This window comes from Pyrgilauda ruficollis, unplaced genomic scaffold (assembly GCF_017590135.1).
Source record: "Pyrgilauda ruficollis isolate IOZ18807 unplaced genomic scaffold, ASM1759013v1 scaffold1, whole genome shotgun sequence".
Classification (NCBI taxonomy): Eukaryota; Metazoa; Chordata; class Aves; order Passeriformes; family Passeridae; genus Pyrgilauda; species Pyrgilauda ruficollis.
In genome coordinates this window covers 7,580,868-7,599,822 of record NW_024508100.1, presented here as the reverse complement: position 1 = coordinate 7,599,822, position 18,955 = coordinate 7,580,868, and the positions used below count along the sequence as shown (strand labels likewise).

Sequence of the window (18,955 nt, the reverse complement as noted above, 5' to 3'; positions counted from 1 at the left end):
CATGAAGAATTCATTGTAATCACTTGTGACTTCTGCAGGGCACAGGCTGTTGATGAATTGGGCACACTCTGTGCTAAGACTGTCCATGTCCTATCTCACTCACTCCATGCATGAGAACAGAATGCAGCCCCCAAAGTTTGGTTCACCTGAAATATCATACAAACAGCACAAAGACCCACCACACCTCCTGGTATTTTCTAAAGTGCCAGGAAGAAAACTTTTTTTCCCCAAGAAGGACTGTTCAAAATATCAAGTCTGCAAGAGTTACTGTTCACAACAATTGTCTGCTTATATTCTTCTCTATTCAAATGGTTCTATTCTGCTCTCAAAAACTACATTTTATAGGAAACAGATTTTACCAGAGCATATTTCAGAGAACTAGTACTTAAATTCTCTCATTGAAGATGTCATTCTGGAAATGCCAGCCTCCTACCACCTACCCAAAGACAGGGCAAGACCATAACTTCAGTGCTCTTCTGACTTTAGCAGGGGTAGTTAATCTTCCTCACAGCAACTATGGGGCTGGTTTGGACTTGTGCTGGAAACAGTGCTGATAGCACAAGGATGTTTTAGCTGTTACTGTGCAGAGCTTAGAGAGTGAATGTCTCCTCTGCTCAGCACCAGGAAAGAGGCTGGGTGAGCACAAGGAATTGGGAGGGGAGATAGCTGGGACAGCTGACCCCAACTGACCCAAGGGATATTCCATACCATATGGCATCATGCTCAGCAATAAAAACTCAGGAGGAGGTTGCTGGAAGGAGCACTGCCTCAGGACTGGCTGGGCATCAATAGGAGGGTGGGGTGGTAACCAAATGTATTGTGCATCACTTGTCCTTCTTTGGTTTTATTAATCTCTCCTTTTAATTTTCCTACCAATTGCATTGTTATCATTACTATTATTATGATTATTCTATTTCCATTATCAAAGTGTTTTCATCTCCACCACGAGTTTTTTCACTTTTACCCTTCCAGTTCTCTCCCCCATCCCACAGTGGGGTGGGGTGGGGCAGAACTGAGCAAGTGGTTGTGTGGGGCTGAATCGCCAGCTGGGGTTAAACCATGACAAGTACATAACACTTTTGGAAAGAATTTTGCCAAGTGACTGTGAATGCTGGAAAACTCTTAAAGCAGTCAGAACCATTTTTTCCCATTCATACATAAAAATAGCCATTTATTATAAATTATTTCCTTGGCTCACCAGACAATAACTCAGAATCTCCAGTTTGTCCATGTTTTATACTACTTAGTCCAGATTCAATTCCTGCTTTAATTACAGCATGACTCAGGCATATAAACTACGAATGTCCTGAGTTCCCACTTTAGAAAACAAACAAGTTGATATATTCTTAATCTATAAAACCAGAACAACAAAACCAATAAATTTCTAAAAACAACTGTTCATGAAAAAGTGCTAAAGCAGAGCTAGAGGTGTTACAATGTAACCTCTGTTATACAATGCACATTTACTTTTTAGCTTGTACTTGAACAATTTTGCAGGTTCAAAGCTTTTATTGCCCTCTGTATGATTCTAGAAAAAGGAAAAAGGGAGAAACATACACTTTTAATGGAGGAAGAAGGAGGGGGGGGGAAGACATTTTAAATACAGTGCACAAAGAAAGAGTATGCACACAGCAGGTCTGAAGCTCTTCTCCATGTGCTGCAGAGCACCATGACCTTGGGGGGAGAACCAAGGCACAGAACTATGATGTCCCCAGGACCTGCCTCAGACACTGTCACCCTCTCATTAGAGAACAGAGATGAATGCAAGTCCTCCATCTGCAATTTGCCAGAGCAGGCTCCCTGTTTTCTCCCCAGCCTCTCTACTGTCACTTGTAATTGCAGCAGGACTTGTGAATCAGCAGCAGGAATAGTAATAAGTTACTTTGCCATGCGCTGGCAGTTGCACCTCCTCGCTATGATGATTTACTACGCTGCCTGCTGACCTGCAGGGACCACCATCTTGTGAGCTCTTTTTAAGCTCATTCAGTTGCCTTCCTAAACATTAATACTGTCCAATTACAAGAGGCACAAGCTTACTAATAGAGGCAGGCAGTGTTCCCAGAGCACTGCATCTGTCACTGCTAAGGAGTGAAAAAATCTGCACCCTCATCAAGTTCTATATTTCATTTCTTTTAAAACAGGAGAAGATGCATAGTAAGTAGAAACAAATGTAACAGGCAAGGAAAATAAAACAGACTAAAAGCTGAAGCGCAGCTCCAGAAAAATAACTGTAGACATAAGGATTTTAAATGTTTTTACATACAGATATAAATATGTAAGTAACAAAATTAGGTATTAGAATAAGCTAATTTGTATCTAAAAAACGATACAAATGCAGTCTTAAGAAAGAACTCAGCTATGGAGCCAGCCATTAAATTAGGCCTCGGTCTATAAAGCTACAAATTTGTATTCAGCTACAAATTCTCACCTTGTTCAGAATTTTGGAGTGTGTAAGAAATTCCGGTAGAGAATAAACACCTGCACTTCATGGAGACTTTGAAAATTTTAATTCTTTACACCTCAGAAGAAAATACAAAAAATTCAGAATTGTTGCAAGAGCCGTCCTGCACCTGAGGCTAAGGTTCCCCCAGCTGTGTATAGGAAGCCATGGAAGACTAGGCTGCCAAAAAACCACACAACCCCAGGTAGACTGACAAGCCATTGGGGACAGTGCTGTGGAGCCTTGCCCGGCTTTCATCCGAATCTGAGAGCTGTGGAAACATCTCTAGCATGCTTCCATTCCAGCATATCAGCAAACTCAGAAGACAAATAGTTGCATTGGAACATCTCCCAGCCAGCTTGATCTGCCAAGTGTAGGACACATTACAGATTGCTGTAAAGCAGAACACCTTGAGACAGATGGTGTTGATGGGCGCCAGCAGCCCAGGTGAAGTCTGGGTGCCCTGTGGACACCTCAGCAACACACTGTGCACAAGCAAACCAGCAGTGCCTCAAACACCCTGCCCAGACCAGGGCTGGCTTGTCCTTAGACAAAGCAGCAGTACCCAATGCCTGGATGCACAGATCACAGAGATGCACTTTCATGAATAGGCTGGAAAAATGACACAAAAATAAATTACTAGAAAGGAGGCACAGATTAATATTGACAAGCAATTTGTTGTATTCTTTGTGAAACAAGATTTCATACAAATGTTTGGTTCACGTGCAGTATTCATTCCCTGCTACAGCCTAAGCACAGGCTTCAGGGACAGCCACTGGAGCCTGGGTGAGCCTGCACTGGCTTAGGTCACTGGTCCTTGCTGCAGTGAAATCCTGAACAGAAATCTGGGCACACACAGGCTCTGTGAAGTGCATTAACCTCCTTGGGCATGCAGAAGGCTGTGTGTGACATGGGGCCATTTATTTAGCAGGGGCATGATGTCAGGCAGACTGCCTGCAATTTTCTTACCATGTGACAAATGTTCAGGTAAAGTAGGGACCAGAGTCCTTTTCTCCCTGTTTCAGAAGAGAGACACACTCTGCAGTGCCCTGGGGAAAGCAGTGAAGGAAGGGAGGAGTGACCTGAAGTTCCTGAACTAATCCTGGCACTGCTGGCCTGTATTTTTCCTTCCCAGCTGTAATCTCCATGAGGAAGAACACCCAGCTCCCAGAGGTACCCTCAGCCAGTCACTGACCCTCAGGTGCTCATCACTCAGCTCAGGAAGTGACAACACTGTCAGCCTTTCTAGGGTGGCTGCCACTTTTCTATTCAGCTGGCAGGTGCCTCAGGCAATGGTTCCCTGCCTGCTGAGCTCCAAGGGCTCCATACCAAGCCTTCAGTGCACTGCCTGGCACAAGAAGCTGCCAGCCCACCTCTTCCCACAGCAAGCCAAAAGAAGCTGTCAGGACCCTCTCCTCCCTCCAGGCTGCCAAAGACAGACAGCAGGAACATGGAAAAACAGAGAGGGAGCATTACATTGAACAGTTAATGGGATGCCAAGATGCAAGGGGTAAAAAGGCCTGCTCTCATTGACAAGGGAGATGCAGAAAGCACACTGTAAACCCACGCTCTGCAGCCACTGCTGGGTGTGGGAGCCAAGGTGTTTCTTCTCCACCCATCGCTATTGCAATGATGCAACTGCATTACTGCAATGCTGTTTGCCTCTGAGTTCTGTGCCTGGCCATGACACAGCATCAGCTCAGCCACGATGCATGTCTGCTGTGTCCCCTGCAGCTCCATTTCACAGGCGCTCTGGCACCTCGTGCCTCAGCCCACTGCTGAGTATGATACAGCCACTCCTGCTACTCCCAGCCCTTCCCCTTCAAACCCTGCACACTGCTTCCCTGGGGATCTCTTCCTAATCACAGTCTAGCTTCTCCTGCTTAACCTGGCAGCAAAGCTGCAGAGCTTAGTCTGTGACATGACAGCAATTTTCATGGCAGCAGAAGGAGATGCCACAACCGCGGCTCGTGTGCTGCAGGAGGAAGGGCGGGCTGCTCAGACTGGAGGCGGCGGCTGTCGCTCCCTCACAACTATTGTTTCCACTACAGCAAGAGCAACACGGAACATCTGTAAGCTGGTGACTGGCACACTTTGTACAAACTGCCTGTTTTGCTGGGGTTTGAATCAGCTTGGTTCAGCTCTTGTGAAGCGTGTCCACATTTTCATGCACACCAATGGCAAAAGGCCAGCAGAGAGAAGCAGCATCTGACCAACCTTCAGGACCACGAGCCTGAGCCCTGCCATGGTCCCCAGTCCTGCACAGGGCTCCATGCAAATACAAATGAAACCAAATTCCCTTGGGCAGAAAATCGCTTTGCTGTGGATTATTCGAAATTACAAATCAAATGTTAGAGCAAGAACAGTTGCAAAGAAATTTAAAATTAGCCTTTTCCCATTCACCCACTCCCCTCAGAGCTGGTGGTATCTAAAAATACACAACAAAATTCAAATAGCTTTTAGACATGCAGTTCTCAAATTGCTTCTTGGGACTACTAAAACACAGTAACAGAAAAAATAAAACTGCCATAAGATTTACCAAACATTATTTCAAATTGGTGCAGTGTGTCAAAATACAATGCAGCACAAGTTATAGAAACCACACATTTTCTCTACAGCATGGGTAGAGACCTATGCACTGGATCTGCAGGAATCTTTCAGAGAAAACCACGCTTTCATCATACAAGATGGAGCTTAAAAAAAAAAAAAAAAGCCATTATGTATTCTAGCCATACAAAAAGATTCCAAGAGATTCCAAGACTAGTGTTTCCATCAAATAGCAGCATCTGTCCAGACTGCAATTCCAATATATGCAATTACATTTTTCCTTTTCTTCCACAAATTGAACATCTTCATATTAGATCTTCATCTCTAAATCAAGTGAACCATATATTTTTAATTATTTACAGTTTGCTTTACCATTTATATACAACTGACTTCAGATAACGTATTCAGCACACAGGTCTAAGTGCTGTGCTGCTTAATTCTTGGTTTGGACCTTTACAATTGCTGCATTGCAGCTTTTGCCAACCAAAAAAGTCTTTGCAACACTCAAACCCAGATCTTCCATGCTTAGAGGATGAGGAAACACTCAGTAATGATTTCATCCTCTGTGTAATTGTAAGGACTTACTAGAATATAACATTGTCCATACATCTCCAGACAAACAATGGCTGTTTTCTCTAAAAGCCAGATTAGTCAAGAGCCCTGAAGATGACTAAGGATTTTATGCTAAATAGCCATTCGAAAACAGTTTAAATTCTAAATCCACCTGCACTTCAGTTCTCTGTCTATAAAGGCACGTGGTTTAAAAGACATCAGATCAAATGCAATAGACATAAAAAGGCATTAAGCTATGTTATCACACTTCCAAGCAAGACATTACTTTTTTAGCATCTGAGAAGCAGAATTCTTTGTTACTAAGGTTTTAAAGAGTCCACCGAGAGTTACAAAAGACACAGAATTCAGTTCAGAGGGAAGGTGCAAGAAACACAGGCTATTTGTGATATTTGTGTTCTCCTTGATTATCCAAATCTCCACAAGAATCTTTGCAAGGAAGTCATTTCTCAAGGGCTGAAGACCCACTGGCAAACAGTGGAAGGAGACACTCAGAGCCCCTCTGTGCTTCCATGCACTCATTCTTGCAGACTTATTCCCACAATATACAAGAGATTTACTTTTTTTGAGTGTGCGTGGATATATTTTGTTGTCTTTTGTCAGAGCTGGTCAGATTCAGACCCAGCTGTGATACAAAACAGTTAAATTACCTCACTTTAAGCAAAGTACTTACAAATAAGGAACATTTTTAAACTTAATAGCAAAAGAATAAAGATATCCTTCCCAAGAGGAATGTTTGCTTAAAATCCTTTCATAAGGATCAAAGAGCTGTAAATGGGATTTCATGAAGTACTGTCTGCTTATAAAAGATCTGCTTTTAATCAGCAATATCCCTCCTTTTGAATTTCACATCTAGATTACCCTCCATAGGAAGTGGCTTTTAGCGAAGGTGAACCCTGAATCAACTCTGGGAATTCCTTGTAAAACACTCCATCCTTGAGGCATCATTTCCGATAGGCCACTAATGGTGAATCCTGCTTTTAAGATTCTTTTCTTAACAGATGCACTCTACTATATGGCAATTAATTTAGGAAGGATTATGCTGATTGTAGTAGTGCTGTATCTTGGTCCATAGCCAATGTATTCATTCATCTTTATTCATTTAAGAGATCTGATGTTCTTTTGTTTCCCCTTTTGAGACCTGGCTTCCTATTCAGCTGGCAGTTCCATTGCTTAATCACCCATTCTAAAGGGGCTACTCCTACAGCTACCGACTCCATGGGGATTTCTTCACTGAAAATGTCATCTTTGCTTTGCTTTTAGAAGGGAAAGACAACAAATATCTTATTGATGACAATATTCATTGGCATCAGCAGGGGTTTCATCTATGCAGGGGCTGGAGGGTTGGAACCATTGCATCGTATGTTGCTATACCCATCCCTTGGGTTACACACAGGTTATGTCAATTAAAGGGGATCTCAAAATCCCAGCAAGCCATTCATAGGAAAGCATAAACTTGGGAAGAAAGTAACAGTCATTTACAGCGTGGCTGACTTCTCTAGGCCACTGAACTGAAAATGTATTTTATCTAAGTTCTAATCAGAAACCTGCATCAGGTTACTGGGACATATCTGACTTGGCACCAATCACAGTCAAAATCCATCAAAGAGACCATATGGAATCCCTTCTCTGACAGAGCAGGTGGATGCAAGCAAAACAGAATAGTAGAAAATGCCTTTAAAATTATGTTAGCAATGACAATTCATGATCAGCTAAATGCAGTGGGTACCATGAGCATTGTTTGCACTCAGACACTTTGTGCTGTCATGTTGCGTCACATACCTTCTTTTTCTGCCAGTGAGAGCAAGTTGTGATGCTTGCTGCCTCACCTCACATGGTATCAGCCCTGACTTCCCTTCCAAGCCTCTTCACTCTGAGCACTGCCTACTCCTCTAGCCAGTCACCTGGGTCCTCACTATTATACGTAGGAGATTTTACAGAGTGTAGACTTCACTGAAGTCAGCAGGAACATTTATTATTCATAAACAATACCTTACATCTTAAAACTCATTAGGACATGCGCTACAGATGAAAACTTTTGTCTTGTGACAAGCAAACATAATCCCAATCTGCTTCAGGGGACAAGGCCACCATCTGCATATGTAGCAAAATTAGAAACCTGCAAATTATTTTGCTGCTCATCTCTATTCCTTCTTTCTCGTACAAACAAAAGCATTTATCTCTCTCATATGTACAAACCCCAAGTTTATCTCAACTAACTCCCAAGTGCTTCACAAGCCAGTGGTCTCTGCTGGCTCCTCCAAATGAAAATGGAAGTTTCACGCTTTTACCACTCAACTAATTCTTGATTCTGAAAGAAATGGCAGCAAAGAAAACAACAGATCCTGATCTCTCATCAGAAAAGTAGTTCATTGGCAGCAGTTCTCTCAGCACTTGCAAGAAGATTCAGACAAGCACCCCACTGCATCAGATGTCTTCCCAGACAGCCACTGTCCCCTTTCCAAACCTGCTTCCAGCAAACCACAGCTCAGTTCTCTGTGGTGGCACCAGCTATGATGCTGAAAACACTGATGCCCTGCTGAGGGCATTGACTGATGAACTTGCTTTGGCAGTTAAAGGAATCACTGCCCCAAAACCTTCCTTCTGTCCCTGTGCCAAAGGTTTCAGTCTCCATAGAAATGTCCCCAGAAGGACCTACTCTGAATGTATTTTAAGTCACCATATGGAACTGACATAGGAAAAAGCAGCCACTTTTTCTCCTATAGAAAAAAGAAAGGGAAAGATGTGTCACAGAATCATAGAAATGGTGGTTGGAAGACCAAAAACTTATAGTGAAGCAGCTAAAGCATCCCCAGAGCTGCCAGGCTGAAGTCCAGTCCACTACACAATGTGAATCCACATAAGTTCACTGACAGATGAGTAAACTGAAAGGGGACAAGTCTGTTAAACAGACACACATGGGATCATGTAATTTTGAGGATTAAGCAAATGTTCAAGAGTAAGAAGGCATCCAGAAGTCCCAGGCCTTGGTGTTTTAAAACAGGACAAAAAGTGTTGTCTAAATCAGCCAAAATCTTGCACCAAGAACATAATAGTAACATGAGGCAATGTTCCCATGCCCAGCCCTCAGTAGGCTTTTCAAACACTTCTGGCAAGTAACAGAGCAATCTGAGTGTAGCTTTTATGTAGCTATGGACCAAGGACTTTGGTCCACCATTCCAGGTACTCACCATGTCCTGCATTTGTAGGATATGTCTCCTCTGGTGTCCAAAATGAACTGGCTGGCAGCTCTCACACCAGAACACCACACATTATCCCAGCACTTTGTTCAGACCAAACAGAGTTTCCATCCTGAAGCAGTGTGTCACACAGCAGAAATCCAGATTAATGGATTTTTTCTCTCTCTCTCTGCCATCTTCAGCTGAAGCCTACTTCTCATCTCTCTTCATACCAATTCTAAACGTAACAAGCAAAATTATTCTCTGTGCCCACTCCTCTGAATTTCTTCAGTCTCCCCATTTTTCTGCATCTGTTTTTTTGTTTGGGTTTTTTTTTTTCTCATGTAGTGCCAGATCTTCTATTTTCTTTTCTTGTTATGCTCAGTAGTGAGATCCTTCCTCTTTAACATCACATTTTTGTGCTCTCTGTCTCCCTGTGCCTTACAGTCTGTCAGCTCAGGACCAGCAGTGTCTTTCCCCACTCATATGCCAATCCTTGGACCATACCCAGAAAGATGATTCCCTTTTTTTTTCCAAGGGATTCAGGCACCATTTTCCTCTCCCAAATGCCTCCTTGCATTTGCTTTGGTGACTAGCTATTCTGCCTTTGCTCAGTAGAATTGTGTTCACACCTCCTCTTCACTGATCTCACAGAGATTATGTTTTAATGGGTGCAGTTGCTGCTGGAACAAACACGTCCTGTCACAGGCATTTAATAGGCCACATTGTTTAATAGGCCACCATGGTACAATTCTGAGTTCATCTAAGCTCAGGCCTTGCTTGAAAATTGCCAACTGCTACCAAAACACAGAAGCCAAAATAATTTGCAACAGGTATTTCCGTGTCACGATCTCCATTGATTCCCTGTAATATATGGCACAAGGAGTATAATAATGATGTTAAAAGCAATGGGCTGGGGGTTATATCCTGAAAAATCTGATCTGCATGAGAACATCCTGCACAACCGAAGCACAAAAGATTGCTACCTCATGCAGAAAAACACCTCAGCAATGGATGTGGTGGCTGTCCATACTACAAGGACTGGGAAAAGTGCTCCTGCACTCCTAGCCACCCTTACATCATTCACACCCTGCTCCATCTCCAGCTAATACTCCTGAACCAGGGGTTTGAAACCCACCTGCCAAGGACTTCAACACAGCGCAGAAGACATGACTGAAGTGCTTACACTCACTGGTTCAATGCATTTCTATTATACATCCCCAGACTGGTCTGGTGCTTCAAATACAGAGGTCCTTCCCCTCCCACTGTAGTTACACACAAGGGCCCAGTTTCTCCAGTCTGGCTCACAACTGAATGGCACCTTACACTGGCACAGTGCTGGTGCTCCACTAACAGCAAGCCTGGATGCTGCATGGGATGCGTAACAGGCAGAAGGACAAATGAGATAAAATTCAAGAAGCATGAATTTTCACACTGAAATTGAAAGAAAAAAAGAGGAAGGTGAAATGAAGACAAACCATGCAGATTGGTAAATGAGAGCAGGGAGATGCCCAGTGCCAAAGAGGGCTGTGTGCAACAGTGTCTTTACCACGAGCAAGGGGAGAAGGGAAAGCAGGAATAAAGCTGCTTTGGGTAAAAGAGGTGCAGGGGCTATCAGTCAGGCGCTGCTGTCTGAAGGAGTCAGGAGGCAAGGCACAGTCAGACTAACCACAAGGAGGAAGTTATGGCCACATGCACCAAAAACAGTACCCAGACAGGATATCACAGGGTTGTTTCCCCAAGAGTGGTATCTGCTTCCCACCGATCAGAGGTGAAACCAGCTGCTGCCTCTTCCTTCCCAGCTCCTGATGCTGCAGACCTGATCCCAGAGGGAAGTTTTGGCCAGGTACTGACTGCTGATTGCAATGTCTGTGGCTGGATGCTGTTGCTGGGTGTTGCTGTTGTGTGCTCAGGACAGCTCCTGGCCCCATGCAAGTAACACAGACTTGGTACTGGAAAATCCACAGCAAAGTATCAGCACCCAGGACACCAACAGAAATTAGTTTCTCACTTCTCCAATGAACCCAGGAGCCAGTGTAGCTCCAAAACCCAGGAGTGTGAGTGGGGGAAATGTTAAGAACAGTAACAAATGATATTTTTATATTATTTCATCATCACTGTTGCATACTTCTACAGAGCTATCATATTTCTTTAGAGCCCAGAAGCTACAATGTATTTCCTTAGTGGCCGGATGAAACACCTAATTTACCACACTGGAATGGGGCTTCAGAATATACACACAAATAGACGCTGAGGGTTCTTGTGGGACAGACAGTGTGTACAAGGTCTGACACAAAGTGCCTGATTTGCTTCTGCTGGAGGAGAAGGGCCAGAAGTGTAAAAAAAGCTCCAAAAATAGTCCAGCCCTGATGCCTGCCAACTTCACTAATGTTAATTTATGCCTTTGATTTGGTCACAAAACTCAACAGTAAAGCTAACGCGTATTAATTTATAGAAGCTTCAGCACATCCCATTTCGAAGAGAAAAGGCTGAGGTTTGGGCTTTCTTTTTCACAGCAATCCTCTCCACAGCACAGAGAAAAAAAAATTCGTGAGAAGCGATGAAATTAAAAGGAACTGTTGATTCTGAGGCAAAGACTCCTAATTCTTCCAGTTTCTCATTCTACTCCAAACTGGAGAGCAAAGAACTAGCTATGGGTGTGACCACGTTACACTCCGGGTTCAAATGAAGATTGAGCGATGCACAAAGCACCTGACACCAGAGGGTAACCGGGGTCTCCCCCGACCCAGACACGCCCTGAGTAACTGTAAGTCACACAACGCACTGAGGAACGAGGCAAGAGGAGCCATCACCCAAAAAGCCACTGCAGCATCCAGGTTCAGCCCTGGCCACCAGGCACTGCTGCCTATTGATAGTGGAAACCTGCATAAATGCGGCACTTCGCTATCATGAAACTCAGCTTTTAGAAGGATGTTGTCTCCCTCCCGAACAAATATTTTGACTGAAGGATGTTTTTATTATACAGGGAGAAAGCCGCGAGGAGCTTACAAGCTTTGTAGCGCTGGCTCCACTAACGCCGATGAGCACCGGGCTCGCTCAGGAAGGTGCCACACCCACCCGGCAGCCCGCTCCTCCAGACACCGAAACTTGCCCCGCGACACACCGTGCCGGCTTTCCAGTGAAAGCTCCAGGAACCCAAGCAATCTGGGAGCTCACCCCGTTTCCCCGCTCATCTCTGCCCCAGGTGCCACAGTGACCCCATCATCCAGTGATCCAGTCCCCCAAGAGGAAAGAAACAACCTGGAGTCCAACACCTGTGCTGGGGAAAACCTCTGCCGTGTGGGCAAGCTCCGGGTGCGATTTTCCCCCACCACACCCCTATGCGCCACCTCTGCCTGTTCTTTATCTCAGCCTCTATATACGCAGATCGTGTGTATTAAGGGAAAGCATAAACTGTATGAAAGAAACCAAGTCCTTTCTTTCTGGCATGGAAAGCATACCCTATTGTAGCTCTCTCTGCTCGGGTACAAAAGCATCTAGCGGGAGACAGGCACCGTTAGGAAGAGGATGGTTATGATTAACTCTTTGACTTCTGATTCCCACCACGCCTGATGTATTAATAGCGCGCAGAGGTGTTGGTGCCGGCATCATGGCGCTCTTTGATTTTCCACGCTTCCCCCCACGCCCACGCTCGCCCACCTCCCATTTCTCCGCACCCTGTGCCTCCCCCCGGCCCACCGCCCCTGCCCCGCCGAGGCTGCGCTGCCCCTGCCCGCTGCGGGGGGCGGTGGCAGGGGCACGTTGTGCTGCGGTGGTCCCCTCCCTCTTTTGTTCTGCCTCGCCCGGCGGCCGAGCCTCCCCGGGCCCGGCTCCTCGGGAGGGCGGTACCCCCGGCCCCGGCCCCGACAGCGCCGGGACGAGCCCCCCGCCGGCCCTCCCTCCCTCCCCGCCCCGGGATGGAGCGAGCACACAGCGCTGAGCTCCGCCTGGGCGGCGGGCGAGCAAGTGGAGACAGAATACAATAAAGAAATAAAATAAAAATATAATAATGAAATTCTAAAATAAAATTAAATTAACTCAGTCCTCGCCCAGAGCTCCAGCGGCAGGAGGACGGGCGGCGGCGCCCGCACCCCGTCGCTCCGGGGAGCCCCGGCCCCGCAGTCTGGGGCTGCCCGCGGCCCCGGGCACTGCGCGGCCGCCGCACGCCCTTCCCCGCCCCGCGAACAAAGGAGCGCGGGCAGCGCTCGCTGCGCCCGGGGCCGCTTACCGTTATGTGCGGGATGCTCTTCTTGCCCTGGTAAGACATGTCGGCTCTCCCTAGCGCCGGGAGCACGCAACGAACCCGAGGAGCGAGCCGAGCCCGGCGGAACAACACCGGCGGTGCTGAGACGAATAATAATACGAAGCCCGGGCGGGTGATGGGGCGGGGCGGGGGCGACCCGGCACAGCGGTAGAATGGGGGCGAAGTTCCGTCGCCCAGAGGAAGGGGAGCCTGGCAAACCCGGCACCTTTTTTTTTCCGGCTGCAATCAAACAGGGACGCGGCTCCCGGGGGGGTCGGCGAGCGCTGCCTCTGCCGGCGGCAGCAGCGCCCTCCCGGCTGCAGGTCGGAGCAGGATTCGCTCAGCGCAACCCAGGAAGCGTTTCCTTCCCTCCTGTCCCCCACCCCTCCGCCTGGCCCCCCTTCACAGCCCATCAATCCAGCCGGAGCCTCCCTCCCTCCCGCACCGGCGCTGGGAAACGCCGCCCCACCAGCTCCTCCGCCGCCCCGCTCGCACGCTGAGGTCACCGGCAGGATCCCACGCGTGGGTTGCCGCAGGGTGGGGACGGGGGATATAACCCCCGGCGGTGGGTCCTGCTGTGCTGCACATGGCAATGGCACTGCCTGCTCCGTCCTCACGGCATGAAGCCTGATGGCAGTCCGCACGGCACTGTCCCCATAGCACTGACCCTAATGGCACTGCCCTGCGCTGCCCCCAGACCACTGATCCTGATGGCATTGCCTTGCACTGCCCCTGATGGCCCTGCCTGCTCTGTCCCTGATGGCACTGACCCGGGTGGCACTGCCTGCTCTGTCCTCACCAACGTCTCTGACCCCAACAGCACTGTCATGTTCTGCCCTCCTTGTCACTACCCCATTGTCACACACCAGCTCTGTCCTGAGCTCATGGAGCTCATGGGGGATAACACAACCAGGCCAAGCCAGGCAGATGCTATATCAGCAGTTGCTGGAGAGGTAAAGTGGCTTCTATCTTTTCTCTGTCTCACAGAATGCCTCCCTCCACCCATGGTGCTTGAGGGTAAAAGGCACTGCAAAGCTGTGCCCAAGTTAATCCCGCCAAGGACACACACTCTGGGGCTCCTAGCACACCCACCCCTATGATACATATATAGATAAAAACCATTGAGTGCCCAGACCACATCCCTGACACATCTTCCCAGAAATCATTGTTTGAAACTTGTAAAAACTCTGGATGTCACTGTACAGGGGTCACATGTATCTGCTGCTTACAGTGCACTTTCCTAAGCCAGTGGCCAAATCTTGCCTGCTTTACCAACGTCATCTTCACCTCGCTTTGATCAACTTTGCAAGCACAATGGGATCCAGAGAAGCAGTGTGCAGTGTGTGCTCACTACCCTGAGTCCCAGGCTGACTTAGGAAGCAGGGAAAACGGGGATGCAGCACCATGGATGTGCCAGAAGATGGGGTGTGCTGTGCCCTCCCACTGTCCCAGAGCCCTGATCAAAAAAACTCAGGAGTTCAGGTGAGCTAGAAAAGAGAAGATCGCACTGCAGCTGGCAGCCTCTGAAGGCAGCCCTGGGGTTGTTGCAGAGAAAGCAGCAGCATCCCAGGCACAGTGTCCCACCAAGCCCTGCTTGGTCGCTGCAGTGTCCCACCACAGCAGACACCCGCTGGACTGCTCGGGAGGCCATGTGGCACCTGCACACAATCCCCTGGCCAGAGCAAACCAGCACCACATTCATGCTCAAATTGAAGAGGAGTGAAGAGAGTGGAAACTCTCAATTCAGCCTGTGGAAAGAGCAGAGTGTAGACAAGCCACAGAGGCTGCAGGCTGGGTACTCAGGAACAGGGTGTATCCATGCAGAAGCATCACTGCAAGGCCGCATTTCTTTCTAAGGGGAAATCAATGACAGCCCGGGATCCCATGAGAGCCATCCCCCCGGGTCTGCCTCCAGCCTGCATGCCACCGACAGGGCTAAGATGGAGATGCACAGCCGTCAGGGGCCGGCCAGCCCACCGGCTCACTTCTTCCTTGAGCCACCAACATCAGTCCAGGCTGCAGAGCCAGGGTAGAGGAGCCCGGGTCAGAGGTTTCGGATCCTCCCGCCTTCCGCGCTCCCTGCCGGGGAGACAATGCAGGCGCAGAAGGAGCCGGGGGGAGCAGGGGCAGAGACAGGGCGGGGGTTCGGGGCAGATCCTGGAGCTGTGCCTGGGACAGGCTCCGCGGAGTTTCCCCGGCGAGTTCGGGAGTGCAGCGGGCCCGGCTTTGTTCCGGGGGCGGCGGGGAGGCGCTGAGGGACCCGAGCTGCCCTCCAGTCCCCCGGCACGGGCAGGAAAGGAAACGGAGAAACGGAGAAACGGAGTCATCGCCATCACTTACAAAGGAAAAGGATTTCTGGGGTCGCCCCCTCCCGCCCCCGCTAAGCTCTGCCAAGTTCGGGGGCCAGCCGGGCTCTTCCTAGAGCATCAGCGTGCCCGGGAGCAGGGGGCCGTGCCTCCCCCACCTGCCGTGCTGAAACTCCCCCGCGAAGGCGGCCCCCAGCCTCCTGTACCGGCGAGCGGGGCTCTGCGGCACGGCTCGGCACGGCTCCGCTTGGTACAGCAATCTCGGCTCGGCTCGCCCAGCGAGCGGGGGCGGCGGCTCCCACCTCCCAGCCCGGGCCCCGCTCACCTGTCCATTGTCCTGGCCCTGCAGCAGCTCCTTCCCCGTGGGGTATTTGATCTCCACGCCCGGGGTCTTGTCCTCCCGGTCTCCCGGGGAGCTGATGACGGAGCCGGAGATCTCGCTGATGTCGCTGGCGGTCTCGCTGTAGTTGTCCCCTCCGTCCAGCATGTCGTGCCGGCTGCCGCTCCGCGGGGTCCGGGACCCCTTCTTCCCCACGCTGTAGGCATCGAAGTCGATGGTTTTGTTCTCATAGGCCCCCTCCACAGAGGCGAACATTCCCCCGTATTTCTGTCGCGGTGTCTGGGCTGTTGTGCCCGGCCTAGCTAGATACACAGGCAGGTCATCTTCTTTATTCCAGTTCCTCTTTCTCTCGGCCATTCTCGCTGTCCGGATCTCTCTCTCTATCTCTCTCCCTGCCTCCCACTTCTCTGCACCTTCCACTACCGGGATAGGCTGTTAGTGACCATAAAAATGAATGGATGGATGCAGCAGTGGCGGAGCTGGGTTGGCTGGTGGGATCTTTCCGTTAGGGACCTGCAAACGTTTACCTCCCTCCCCCCCCCCCCCCCCCCCCGAAAGAAAGAGAGAGAAATAAATCCGAGCGGGATTTAAAAATAGCCGTGTTAGTAAAGAGCACGTGAAAATAAAGTACAAAGAGCGGAGCGGAGAGGGTGGCAGAGGCAGGTGATTGGAAAGCCCCTGACGAATGGGAAGAGCAGCAGCGATTCCCCGAGCAGGGACCGCAGTGCACAGCTCCCCCGGTATAGAATGATCCGGGGGGCGGGAGGCAGGGGGCGGAGGCAGGGAGGGAGCCCGCCGCATGCACACGCGGCCGGTGACAACGGGGTCCTGCCCTGCGGGCGGGCGGGCGCCGGTCACCCGCTGCTGCGTGGCTTCGGGGCTGGAATAAAAGGGAGGCGAAAAGAAAAAGAGAAAAAAAAGAGAAAAGCTCCGAACCTCCCCTGCCCCCCCCGGGCGAGCCGGCGGGAGTTTCTCCCACTTTGCTCGCTCACATTGCCCCCGCCCCTCTCCGCGGGAGAGGCTGCGGCGGTGCCCGGGCGGGGCGGGGGGCGCGGCCGCGGCAGCCCCCGGTACGGGCGGGGGACGGGCCAGCGTCGCTCGGAGTCGGTCTGCGGCCGCAGGGGGAGCGGCGGAGAGAAGAGCGAGGGGTGGCCGGCGTGTGGGGGGAAGCAGAACCAGCCTCAGGGCAGGGGGGCTGGCGCTGCCCCTGCCGCAGCAGCTGGTGCCCGCGGGGGTGGTGGCGGCTCTGCTCCGCCCCGCCGCCCCCGGCTGCTGCTCCCCCGCTGCGGCGGCCTGGAGGGTGCCCGACCCCTTCGCCTGCCGCGGGGGCAGGGGGCTGCAGGAGAGGGCTGCAGGAGAGGGCTGCAGGCCGGGGGCTACAGGAGGGGGCTGCAGGCCGGGGGCGCCGGCCCTGACACGGAAGTGATCGTTCCGAGCGCTGCCTGAGCTGCCAGCGGGCATGGGGCGCCGGCTCCGCGGGCCTGGGTGTGCGGCCCACGGCCCCTGAGTGTCCGCCGAGCCCCCAGGAAGGCGGGGAGCCGAGCGTGTCCCCGCGGATCCCGCTCGAAGCGGCTGGAGCGCGGCTCGCCCCCCGGAGCTGTCCCTTCAGCACCCCGGGAGGCTCCCGGGCCCGCATGGTGCTTGCCTGACTTGGCCTCGGCAGGAGGAGACAAACCAGGGAGGGCTTCGTTTCACTATGAGGGATCCAAGTTGCCAAAAGCAAGGGCAGGAGTGGAGAGTGTGCTCCCCTCAGCTCTCCACACAGCCCGCTTCAGAAGGTCCATCCTTACAACCCTGCCCTACAATCATCCTGAGATTTGGCGCCTGAGATCATCCACACCATTCACAAGTCCTTGGACACTCCTCTCCTGCACCTGCAGACAATCTCTGCAACTGTCACAGGCTTTGACTGCACCAGTAGTTACATAAGGGACATTTTCAGTTGCTCTGAAATAATATATTGTAACAAACTGGTCTGAGATTGATTCGGTGACTAAGCAAGTTTGAAGCAGTGGATCAATCACAAGGCCTGTTTACTGCTCACATACAAAGTGATGTTTGAATACAAGCCCAACCACACTGCACTGTTGTCTTTGGTCCACAGGCATACCTGGTGGTCCCAGCATGAGAAAAATTGCAAGTTACTAACTGGAAATCAAGAAAAGTGGGAGGTTAAAGAGAGAGGTCCCTGGGATTTCATCAGAAATTAGTCCAGATAATCATCTTTCTCATTAACAACTACCCATGGACCCAAACCATGTGAAAAAGCAGTGATGTGACATATCTGAGCAATGCCGAAATACATCCAAGGAAAACATCTTTCTTTTCTGCATTTATAATCCAGTGGGACCTGCTGTCTTAAGTGCTGTGTGTGCATCAACACTATAGGTGTTGTTCACATGAGGGGAGTTGGTAAGATAGTAAAAACTTCATTTATTATTGGTTATCAGCACACTGGTTTTATTCTACTGCCTTTTCTGAGCATGTATCACCCAGGATTCTACAGCTCACTTAATAAACCTTATTTCCACATTAACACGTTAATAGCATACAGAGGCTTCACTGGTGCATGTGAAAAAAAAATAGCTATAGCTTGTAGGGCATTGCTTCATTGCTTCCTTAAAGTCCTCTCTTGTATGGACAAATATTGATTTTTTGTTCCTGATGGTAGCACTGAGGTTTATTGATCATATTGGGGGAGGGGGGGGGGAATAAAGTCAGTGATATATGCAGGTGGGACATTGAGTGTGATGTGTGACTTTCCTGTCTTTGCAAGTACTGGAAAAATATTCATTTTATGAGTTATTTCTTTGCAATCAAGAGATTAATTTGAATTTCCAGAATAAAAACATCTGAAGGTCCCATAGTAGGTCTGATATGTTGCATAGTGCATACATCTGCTAAATGAAGAGCATTTTTATTTATCATCCATAAAGCTAAGAAAGATGGACTCTGTTTATACTTGGGATCTTGGGATCTAGTTAGACAACACTGTTCAGGTTTCCAGAGCACTAAGCGTTAAAAAAAGAAAAGAAAAGAAAAGAATAATGCTATTTTTAAGTATTAAGTCAGGAGATTCATATTAATTCTGACACATAAGGAGATCACAAGACTCAGAGAACATGTCAGATCAATGCTTTAGAAAACAGCATTAAACTTTCTAGTTAGAAATAAACATAAAATAATACCAGAGTCTGTCTTTGCTTTTAAATGTTTTGGGTTTTCTTCATACCATAGCCCTTAGCTTACCAAAAACTATTCTCAGTCACCAGATGCATACTGTTCCTTTGTTAAGTAAGAGATCAAATTGCAGTTTTAGGTGCTACAGAA

At 49.3% G+C, this 18,955-nt stretch overlaps 1 protein-coding gene across 2 annotated transcripts in view; it reads right to left on the bottom strand.

Annotated features, from left to right (window-relative positions):
• The window catches only part of CRMP1 (collapsin response mediator protein 1), a 49,025-nt gene extending 32,701 nt beyond the window's left edge, over positions 1-16,324 (bottom strand). Inside the window, exons 1-4 of one of the 2 annotated variants that reach the window (XM_041474025.1) lie at positions 15,807-15,982; positions 15,156-15,244; positions 11,653-11,656; positions 2,652-2,691 (exon numbers count right to left, since the gene is read on the bottom strand). In XM_041474025.1, the coding sequence (XP_041329959.1) occupies positions 2,652-2,691; positions 11,653-11,656; positions 15,156-15,244; positions 15,807-15,982 (309 nt within the window). Of the gene's footprint in view, positions 1-2,651; positions 2,692-11,652; positions 11,657-15,155; positions 15,245-15,610 lie in introns of both variants that reach the window. The other variant, XM_041473953.1, reaches the window with a different exon arrangement.
• Positions 16,325-18,955: the final 2,631 nt, after the last annotated feature.